The 11,755-nt window shown below is 32.8% G+C and overlaps 1 protein-coding gene across 1 annotated transcript; it reads left to right on the forward strand.

Annotated features, from left to right (window-relative positions):
• The first annotated feature begins 7,606 nt into the window (after nucleotides 1-7,606).
• Nucleotides 7,607-11,755, forward strand: LOC123665931 (UPF0547 protein C16orf87-like). The gene is made up of 4 exons (XM_045600159.1): nucleotides 7,607-7,863; nucleotides 9,210-9,377; nucleotides 10,667-10,739; nucleotides 11,459-11,755. Exons 1-4 carry the CDS (start codon nucleotides 7,813-7,815, stop codon nucleotides 11,641-11,643), a joined length of 477 nt encoding a protein of 158 aa, XP_045456115.1. The 5' UTR covers nucleotides 7,607-7,812; the 3' UTR covers nucleotides 11,644-11,755.

An 11,755-nucleotide genomic window follows, 5' to 3' on the forward strand; every position in this document is an offset into this window, starting at 1 on the left:
GTAATCACGAAATCTACACGTTCCTAGTCGTGATCAGTCGCTCCACAGCCCCTGCACGTTCGCTCGTCCTTTCCACCGGCATGGAAAGAAATATAATGATAATTAACGCCCAACGAAGTGGGCACAGGTCGGCTAGTATTTTTCAAACATACATTGACGCGTCAATCTCTTTAGTTCGGCTACGTAACTCGCAACGCTCTTGCCGGCAGCCTGACGTCTTTGCCTAAGCCGGTACCGCTCGGCCAAAAGAGACGGAGGCGGTTGTAGATGATTTTTCAGCATCGTTCCTGCTGCCGAATATTAATAAAAGTTGGTTTAATATTTATACAAAGAAACAATCATAATAAGTAATAAAACTTGTTAACATTTTAAGACCCAATAGTGTATAATATAGAATAAAAATTGTATAAATTAAAATTAGCCAAAATTAAAATAATTTGAAATGGGGATGATAAACATCATAAAAAAAAAATTTTACATTGTACAAAAATAACAACATAAATAATAAACCAAAATCATTTTTAAAGCAAATTGCGTACAATTTAAGTAAGTGTAGCTAAGTAAAAGCAGCCCAAAAAGTAGTGAGGAACCCACCCCGAGTAAGAAAGAGATGAATGAAAGAAAGAACAAGTATGCAGCATGAAAGTAAGAGAGGCATGAAAGAGAAAATAGCAGAAAACGTGCTCCGACCACTAAATAGGAGGTATAGAAAAAAAAATACCCAGTGCCTCGATGCGGCCGACGGCTATCGATGTGCCGGTTCGCGCCAGACTGGCCGCCTCTTCAAAAATGCCGCCCCGTCAGCATAGTGTCATCCGCGTAGCAGATGACGCCGGTGACGACGATGACGCAGATGAGCCCGGTGGCAGTGGCGCCCGCAGCAACCAGTCAAAGCCGATGTTCCACAGGGGTGGTCTGAGCACGGAACGCTGCGGAACGCCGCAATCGACGCGAGGACGATACAGTCGGTCGTCGCCCTCTCCCATAGCACCTCTCTCTCACGGAGGTACGCCTCCAGCAGCTTCTGGAGATATGAAGTTGAACTATGAAGAAAAACGCATTATTAGATATAACTCGAAAAGTAGTTGTTAGATCTCAAATAAATTTAAATGGGACCAATTGACACGCACCACCTTTCGATTAAAAAATTTTTTGTCGAAATCGGTCCACCCGGTCAAAAGTTCTGATGTAACATACATAAAAAAAAGAAAAAAAATACAGTTGAATTGAGAACCTCCTCCTTTTTTGGAAGTCGGTTAAAAATATAATATATAATATAATATACAATATGTAACAATTAATTCGTTTGCACAAATTAATTATTATAAGAGTCTAGGTTAAGCTACTAGCAGGTTAAAACAAGTGCACCGTGCCAAGCCAGAGCCAAGACTGCCTTAGCCGTGGTTGCTTCGGACGTTTTATACACGTCAGAATAACTCGAGTGATAGAATGAGTGAAGGTAGGTGAGAATGCTAGGTGGCGCGAACGATGTGCTAGGTGGCGTGATCGGTGCATCTGTTGTTTATAAATCTCTTGCTAATTACCTATATTAGCTTGCAAATTTATGTTTGTTAATTTATGTCTTAATTTCCAATAAATATTACACATAAAATATTTTACTCATGCATTAAAAATAAATTTTCAACTTCACTAAAGTTATGAATAATTACGGAAGTTTGTATAAAGTATTGTTTGTTTTACTATATAGTAACTTGTATTTCAACATATATATATTTTTAGAAAAATGTGTTAATATTATCTTGTATTTGTATTAGCAGTATTTTAAGTTCTTTGTAGCTCAATTTCGTCTTTCGGGTGTTTTGACTAAAATATCATTCCTTAGTCAATTGAACGCTTTTTATTTATTTCATTATTGTTTCAATGAGTAAGGATCATCATTGAGCTACAAAGCAAGTTGGTCGTTTCAACTAAAAATTGGTGTTAAAAGCAATTGTTATAAAAGTGTATTTGAAGAAGAACAGTCTTTTTAATTCTAAAATACTACAAAACTTGAAGGTACCAAGAAAATTTGATGTAAGTACCGTCAACAATTTAACAAAACGGTTTTTCTTCTTTTTTTTGGATATTTTTTTGTTTACCTTCACTTTTAGCATATTTAAATCTTTAAGCTGTTGTTTTCGAGTGTTTGAATAGATTAACAGTAGTGTAAACTGTACTGATTATCATAAAAAAAAATTATTTGAATGCCGTTTTGTTTTAGTGCAATGTTTGATAATGTAGTTAAACTGTTTTTAGTTTAGTTGTGTGTTTTTGTAACTCATGTAATATTTCGAAATGCTAGGAAAACGTAAATCTAATCTTTGTAAGAGGAGTAATAAAGCTCGGGCTATGAAAGGCTTAAAATATATAATCTATGAATATGAACGTAGGTATGGTTTGTACCATATAATTATACCTTCATAAAAAAAACCTAATAATGAAAAATAAAAATTTTGTTTTGATAGAATTCGCAAATGGTAAAAACATTTTTAGTGGTAATTTCGCTGGCAGATAATATGACCTGATAACTATGAACTTGGGTAACTTGAGAACCTATCTAACTTTCCGAACGGTAATTGATAATTTGCTTAGGATATACTACATGTTTTTGTGTAATAGATACTCTTTGTTAAAATTGTTTCAGATCATTGGACATCGCAAAATTTGTACATCTAGTGAAGATGCCTTGTGAGAGGTCCGAGAGTAGACGAAGGTCCACCGAGAGGCATCTCAGCATTGTGCTGGGAGGATCATCGACACGCAGTCGATCCAGGACACGTGCTCGAGGCTCAAAACAAAGGTTATCGTTTGCCAGCAACGTATCGCACCAATAGGCGTGGCTCCGAGCATCGAAGATCCAGAAAACCACCTTCAAGGATTAAGCTGCAGTCAAAAAGTCGAAGCAGGTTAGTTGTAATATCTCCATTGCAACGGCGTACAGCGCGTACGCCACCAACAAATACACGGGGACATGACCCGAAAAGTAAAAGTAGGGATTGTAGTCATAGCAAACAGAATCGCCATAGATTGCAAACTCCCTGTAGAAAAGGCTCTAGCAGTCACGTAGTCCACTCCACCATCAGTTCATGAAAAAATCACATCCGTGATGCCACAGGCTCAACCCTGTAATGTTGTTAATTATAAATCACTCAAATGTATTAAATAACCTCTATAATCTATTTTGATATATCTCATCTATAAATCCATCGAGTAAAAAAAAAAGATTTACTAATACCAACGTAGTTCCAGAATTTGACCCTATATAAAAAAAACCAAACGATTGATGATTGGCTAAATAAAGTAAAAGAATGCTCTGAGATTATGACTGGGATAGCAAACAGACCAGTCGCTATGCACTCCCGAACGAGTCGGTACTGCTAAAAAAATGGTACGAAGAATCAGTATTGTTACGTGGGACGAATGGGTCACAAGACTGAAATTAGCTTTGACGTCATATGAACATAATGGTCATTGCTTACGGAAATGTAGGAAAAAGAACAGAGTTTGGGGATGTGTTGTAAAAAAAACATATTGTTAATTGCTTTAAGTGTAAACGGATTAGTCATGATGTTCCTGAATTCAGTAGGGGTGTTAGAGTTAATAAAACCGAAGTTAAGACATTATGACTAGATAGTGATTAGGAGTAGACGAAAAACTTATTAAGAGTGTATCATCACTACATAGTATAAAACAAAGTCGCTTTCTCTGTCCCAATATCCCTATGTCCCTATGTGTGATTAAATCTTTAAAACTAAGCAACGGATTTTGATGCAGTTTTTTTTTTAATAGATAGAGTGATCAAAGATGAAGGTTTATATGTATTATAACATCCATTAAATGGAGAAATACTGTTAATTTTAACCGACTTCAAAAAAAGGAGGAGGTTAATCAATTCGACCGTATATATATTTTTTTAATGTATGCTCGGGGATAACTCCGTCATTTATGAACCGATTTTGATAATTCTTGTTTTGTTGGAAAGGAGATATCCCTGGTGTGATACCATGATAAGGAAACTAGGATCTGATGATGGAATCCCAGAGGAATCGAGGGAAACTCGAAAATCCGTAAAACTTTTTACTGGGTGTACCGATTTTGATAATTTTTAATTTAATCGAAAGCCGATATTTATCATGTAGTCACATTTAAATTTAATCGAGATCTGATTAAAACTTTTGGAGTAATCTTTGATAATGCGTATTTACTCGACAATTTTTTTGTCTACCTACGTTATATTACTTGTCGATATAATTGAGGGCGGTTTTTCTTCGTTTGCCTGCAAACACAATTATTGAGGTTTCTAATGTGATGTCGTAAATACATTTTTAAATTACATTTAAATACTAATTACATTTTTTCCGCTTACATTGCAAACGCAGGCTGAACCCTACGAGATTTATCAAAATAATGTACTAAGTATTGTACAGATTGAAAAGGTCTACAGAAAACTCCGCTATGGTAATATGTCTATCTCTTATGGATATCCCACAATTATTTTTTTTTGTCATTTACTTTTTACGACAAATAATGGCTAATTTTCGAAGCGATTTTAACCAATACAGCATTAATCCTTATCTAATTAAATACCCTAAATACATTGTTCATTTAATATAGATCTATAAGGACCTTTACAGCATATGATTTAATGAATATTTTCGAACATATTACAGATTTAGAAATTGCGGTACGTAGCGTTTGCGGCTATTCCGGCCAGCCGGGAAGGCGGGAGCGTGCCTATAAGTATAGTATAAAAAGTAAATAAGTAAAAATGGAGTTTATGAATTTAGATATTCCAAAGATAACAAGAAATTTTCATGGCTTAGGAAAAGAAGAATTGTTTTACTCTAAAGTTAACGCGTGCGGGCCACGGGCAGTAATGAATAAATCAAAACTACTGGATCGATTTTAATGCAATGTGCACGTAATGTCGCTATGAGCGAATTTGAAGTGCAATGTGCACGTAATATCGCTATGAGCGAATTTAGAAGTGCAATGTGCACGTAACGTTTCGCTGTTGGAGTACGTGCGCGCCTGATGATCGCGTTGGGCGCGGGCGTCGAGAGTCGGCGGAGAGCACCGGTGACGGTACGAGCGCAGCGGCGACGAATTCAATTGTCATCCACGACGCCGAGTCGTCAACACTACTATTTTTTTTATCCGCGACGCCAAGCGTCCGTAGTTTCATATATTTGTAATTTTATTTTCAATAATATACGATACGAAGAAATACAGTCCACTTCATTAACTAGCATCGGGTTCCAGTTTTCCCAAACCACTGCGGCACAGGGTACTGGCCTCAACAGTCGCTATGAACGAATTTAGAAGTGCAATGTGCACGTAACGTCGCTATGAGCGAATTTTCTTTTTATGTGTAAATTTAAATTATGAATTAATTGTGAATTGCATTAAGTGATTGTGTAATTTTCATTGTCTAATACTTGTATAATCTACGAAATACATACATATACGATTGTATTGTTAATTATTATTATCATATATTTTTTATATTATATAATAATTAATATTCATACTCTAAGCTGTATCATTCGCGGGGACGCGAAACTTGTCAGGATGGACGAATTGTTAGCTTGCAAATTTATGTTTTTTAATTTATGTCTTAATTTTCAATAGATATTACACATACAAAAATATAAATATTACACATAAAAAAATATTTTACTTATGCATTATAAATAAGTTGTCAACTTCACTAAAAGTTATGAATAATTACGGAAGTTTATATAAAGTATTGTTTGCTTTACTATGTAATAACTTGTATTTCAACATATATATATATTTAGAAAAATGTGTTAATATTATCTTGTATTTGTATTAGCAGTATTTTAAGTTCTTTGTAGCTCAATTTCGTCTTTCGGGTGTTTTGACTAAAATATCATTCCTTAGTCAATTGAACGCTTTTTATTTATTTCATTATTGTTTCAATTAGTACGGAGGGCATTCATCATTGAGCTACAAAGCAAGTTGGTCGTTTCAACTAAAAATTGGTGTTAAAAGGAATTGTAATAAAAGTGTATTTGAAGAAGAACAGTCTTTTTATTTCTAAAATACTACAAAACTTTGAAGGTTTTTAACACAATGAAATTTAAATGTGACTACATGATAAACATCGGCTTTCGATTAAATTAAAAATTATCAAAATCGGTACACCCAGTAAAAAGTTTTGCGGATTTTCGAGTTTCTCTCGATTTCTCTAGGATCCCATCATCAGATGCTAGTTTCCTTATCATGGTACCACACCAGGGATATCTCCTTTCCAACAAAAAAAAAAGAATTATCAAAATCGGTTCATAAACGACGAAGTTATCCCCGAAAATACATAAAAATAATATATATACGGTCGAATTATGTAACCTCGTCCTTTTTTTGAAGTCTGTTAACAATAAAAAAATAATCTCTCACTTTCATTGTTTATTCACATCAATTTCAGTAATAACTATAAGATTTCTCCCATACGTCAATAAATAAGTTTCACTACAATAAATAATTTTTATATTTAGTGTCTAAATATTTAGGATTTGAAAAATTATATAAAGCTGAACATGATCCTACAAAGTCAATTAGTTTTTCGTCGTCCATTTTCGATTTCGATAAATGCAGCTACTTCCCTATCGGTCGGTCGGTTGGGTAAAGATAGATCATAAAATATTTACTTTAGCGGTCCCAGCGATAGGCTCTGCCGACTGAAATCAATCTTTGGTTCAATAATTCTGTTTTGTAAATAAGTTTTTGTTTTGTATTTGTGATTTTTGTTTGAGAGTAAATTGTCATAAAAGATGAGGGTGTATAGAGAAAGATGAGTGAGTGATAGCAAATAGAAACAGAAAATATGAAGAGTATATAGTGAATGAACTGAGAAAGTGGATACAAGGAATATTTTTACTACTATACTACTACACTATACTATTTCGCAAGTTTTCTAGTAATTAGCCCTTTAACAGGCAACACCGTAAAATAATTTTATAGTTTTTACCAAAACAGAAAAAATCGAATGGCGATTTTCAAGGGTGAAATATCGATACACTGAATCGATTCAGTACAATGAATCAATTTAAAAATAGATTTATTTGATACGAGGAATCGATTCTTCAATTAATCGATTTCAGATTGCATGCCTAGTTTGTAGATTTGTAGTATACTAGTATAGGTATTCGCATTGAAGTGTAGGCTTATTATATCTTTGGGGTATTCGTCAATAGAAGAGATTATCACGGGAAATAATGCATAAAATATCAATGATTAAAATATAGGATAAATAGATATATATATTTTTTACAATTTTTTATAATATTATGCTTTTTATGTTATATCTATAAAAAGCAATGTACTATGCTTGTTATAATTAGATTATTTATTACAAAACCATATGATTTATTTCTTGTATTAAATATCAATACCTAATAATTGTATAAGTAAATTTACACTCATATGAAAAACTAATTATTAACAAAATTAAATATATGATTATATACTATTATAGACTTAAGAAGTTAAGACTATAATATATACAGTATCAATATAATAATTATAATACTAATAAGAAAACGCCAATTTTATGAAGTGGCAACAATATAAAAAAATCATAATTAGGTATATTTTTTATATTTAATTGACGTTTAAAGAAGTATTAAACGATTAAACCTACTTCTATATTGCTTCTATTCTATTAATTCTATTATCATTAAAATGTATTGAAAAAAATGCATTTTTTTGTAACACATTAGTAAATTTAAAATGTAAAGATTTATGGAATAAATTAATAATAGGTTATAAATTGAAAAATTTACGTTAAAAATGGGTAAAAGTAAAATGATCGCGAAAAGCTGTCCAAAATGCGAGCTACAGGTATGTACCGTTATTATTAAACTTAATAATTTAATATCTGGGTAACTCGGTAATTTAAAAAAAATGTATTTCATTAATATAATAAAGCTCTTAATAAGAATAAGGTGATATAATATGCTCTTGAAACTTTTTTTTTTTTTTTTCGTTATAGACGCTGTATAAAATTTTATTAAAAAATTAGATATATAATATTTTTCAAGGCTACATATTCATAGGCTAATACTTTCAATGTAAAAATTGACTTATTGGTATGTAGTATTTCTATATGTACATAATTATATTACTAGCTGTGCCCACTACTTTGCCTGCGTGGAATTTAACAAAAAAGTTACTGTTCAGTTCGCAGAGTTATAAAATATATAAATTTTTAAATTAAAATAGCCTCAATTACTCCTTAATACATCAGCTATCTGCCAGTGAATGTCACGTCAGAATCATTCCACCTGTTTCAGAGATTATCAGGAACAATATAAGAAGCCGGAACAAACAGACAGACAAAAATTGTAAAAAATGTTTTTTCTGTATATGTACCATGTATACATCCATATGCATTTAGTAAAAAGCGGTTATGTTAATATTACAATTTTATTTATTTATATAGATATTTATTTATAATTGTTCTGAAAAAGCCCTCCAGTAATTTGTAGTACACAGTCTTGAATAGTTACATGTCAAGTTATAGTTTGTAAATACCTATTTATATAACTATTTTTAGATTTGTATGAATAAATAAATAAATCTATATATTAACTACCACTTCTATATTGATAAATAGAAGTATCTCATAAATATAATGGAATTTTGATGGTAACAAAAGAGTAATTTATCATAAACTTTAATCTTTTGGATACTGCCATCATATCATAGCGTTATCCACAACTGGTGATACAGAATCTTAGTGATAATACTGCGTTTGTACACCTTTTTTATCTATTATATATAATATGCGAAACAAAAACTTTGTACCCCTGATGGAGGAGTATGAAATTTCGCACACTTATAGTTTATATAGTGAAGGAGTGCAGAATGCTAATATATTTTTAATATAATGCATAAAAAGTACATTAAATTAATAAAAAAAAACATTATACTCACTACCAGGTATTTGACAAACATGTGCATTATATACTTTTTTATTGATTGTGAAAGCCTGTATTCAAATTGAAAAATTTTAAAAAGGGTTCTTTATTTTCATTATTTTTTGGTTTTCTTTAATTTAAATTTTTAATTATGGTCGATTTTCAACCTCTGGGCGACCACTAGTATGTATTAATTCCTGTTTATATCTTTATGATAATATAAATGTAGGGGGTATTAGTTAATGTTGACATTGTTTATTTTTACAGGTAGCGGTAGCATCAAAATCGTGTAAGTGCGGCCACACATTCTTTTCAGCACGACGGGCAGCGGATACGCTACCAGCGGCAGAGGATATCAAACGTAGAACCGGTCGAGTTAGACGGTCACAGCCTCAGTTTTATGATGCGCAACACTATCAGAAGCAAAAGAAAAAGGTATATATTTTTTTTATACTACTACGGTGACATACAAGTGTAAGGTCAGCTAGATTGTAAGTAGCTAACGTAGGCTATAGACGCACTAGGAGCATCGCAAGCGCGTTGCCAACCTTACCTCCGACCATATCCAGCGGCTCTCTACCTTAATCGTACAGGAACATAAAAATATTTAAGAGCAGTATTATTTAGCTATAATCTTGCCCTGTTCTAATATGATTATTTCTATTTTTGATTGTTTGTGACATATATTGTTTGTTGATTTGATTTTTTGTTGATTTGATTGTTTGTTGATTTGATTGTTTGTGTGCATATTGTTAATGTCAAACGCAAGAAAAACAAAAATGGATTGTTTTTACCGTTTTTTAATACTAATATTATGAAGTGAATTACGTTTGCGACAGACAGAAGATAAAACGAAATTACTTTAAAACTAACTTTATTAATATTTTAATTAAATCAATTTGATCCTATAAACGATTATTCCACTTTGATGTGGGAATATGGAATGATCGCTTTTACAAAAATAATTATTAAAACTAAATCCGTGGGAACATTACGCCGTTGCTGCATTGACACTTTTATTTCAGTAAATATAGAATGAAATGCAACGTAGACATCCCTATATCATAGTACTACGTAATTAGTGTGTTATAAAAGTTAATTTATTAAAAACAAATATAATTTTAATTCGTAAAATGACGATTCCAAAATGCTTTTGAACAGTAATTTTTTAACTAAAAAAACTGTATTGCACACAAACAAAATTGATTGTCTGTAAAGTCGGTTTACGGACGATAGGTTATGTGATAACGTGATAAAGAAATATTAATGAAAAATTGCATACTTTTATAAATTGAATTGAATTATTATCAATGAATTATTTCGAACTGCTAGCTCTGACGTTACGCGAGAAGAGAAATAAATTTGTCACAATCCAACGCTTAGGCCGATCGTGGCTCTCTATCACTTGTTCCGCGCTCTCGCTTGCACGCTCAGGCTCAAGGGGAACGTGACACTTTTTCATGCATGAAGCCGGTGTTCATCAATTTATAAGACGTTATCACGTCAAAAAAGATACAATTTAGAACCATTAGATACAAAATAAATAAATATTGAAAAGAGGCCTTATCGCTTATAGCGATCTCGTCCAGGCAACTTTTGATGATGGTAGCTTAGGAAAAGTGCCGGGAGGAGAGATTTTGATTATACTGTACATAACTGTCTTTATTCCTTAAATGTAGTAATTATAATTATATATTATTAATGTATAATATTTTCTTTTTCAGTCTCCGAAGAAAAGGATCATATCAAAAACGTATAACGATGAAGATTACAAGGGCAAAGGGAAGATAGAGAGTGGTATGTTGTTTTTATCTATAGTAATATTACAAAATCCTTCTCCTGCACGGACAAAGAGGCCTATGCCCAGGGGTGGAATGGTAAAGGCTGAATTTTTTGGTTTTTCGAAACTGTACAAGCTTGTTTGGCGCATTTGTCAAACAATGTAAATGTTTGACGTGTTTGATGGAAATTTCGATCGACGAAGTTTTGACAAACCTGTTTGATAGTGTGCAACTTTGTTTGTCAAATAAGATCTCAGTTATCGCTTTGAAACCATGGAGAACACAACTGCAATGACTGTGTGTACCTTAAAAATAATAGCAACCGGAATGGTCAGGTTTTTGTCAAGTGATATGCTTTCCATCTACAGCTCCAATGTAGTTATCAAAGTTCCATGTATTTCTAAATTGTCGTGCCAATATTTTCCAACATTCTTGTGTTTTGGGTATCTGAAAAATAAAAATAGTTATTATTATTATTATGTAATATTTACATTTATTATATTGGTTTGATCGTATGTGCTTTTGTTTGATAAAAACATGAAGTTTGACTAATAAATTGACAAACAAAATTTGACCGTGTACAGGACCCTTTTTTACGCATTTACATCGAATGAAAACATTTCATACTTACCGTATTTTGTAGAACTACCCACCATATTGTCAATTTAAAGTTAACACTCCAGACATATCTTATATAAATGAAATCGCATTTATAATCCATGATGATGTCCTCAGCGACGGCTCGGGCTCGGCGTCGCCGGGCGCTCCGGAGGGCGCAGCGCCCCCCCGTGGTTGCGGACCGAACCAGAGACCCCACTCCTCAGCTACGACCAGCTCAACTAGCCAGGTGTACCCTCATCCTGTCCGAGATCAACCGCAAAATGAGAGCCGTTACCTGGCAGCCGCCTGGCGACGTTTAGAATCAAGATGCCGCTTTGACAAATAAAAAAAACAAATGTGTGTGTGTCAGCTATATTCAGAGTTTACTCCTTATGATTATCGTGATAGTTATAAATATTTGATATCTTTATC

This window comes from Melitaea cinxia, chromosome 25 (assembly GCF_905220565.1).
Source record: "Melitaea cinxia chromosome 25, ilMelCinx1.1, whole genome shotgun sequence".
Classification (NCBI taxonomy): Eukaryota; Metazoa; Arthropoda; class Insecta; order Lepidoptera; family Nymphalidae; genus Melitaea; species Melitaea cinxia.

What these genes read in the sequence shown, in the direction of transcription:
- LOC123665931 (XM_045600159.1), top strand. Translation starts at nt 7,813, where the DNA reads ATGGGTAAAAGTAAAATGATCGCGAAAAGCTGTCCAAAATGCGAGCTA. An exon ending in GTCCAAAATGCGAGCTACAG is followed by an intron (nt 7,864 to 9,209) that starts GTATGTACCGTT and finishes TTATTTTTACAG; the next exon opens with GTAGCGGTAGCATCAAAATC. An exon ending in ATCAGAAGCAAAAGAAAAAG is followed by an intron (nt 9,378 to 10,666) that starts GTATATATTTTT and finishes TTTCTTTTTCAG; the next exon opens with TCTCCGAAGAAAAGGATCAT.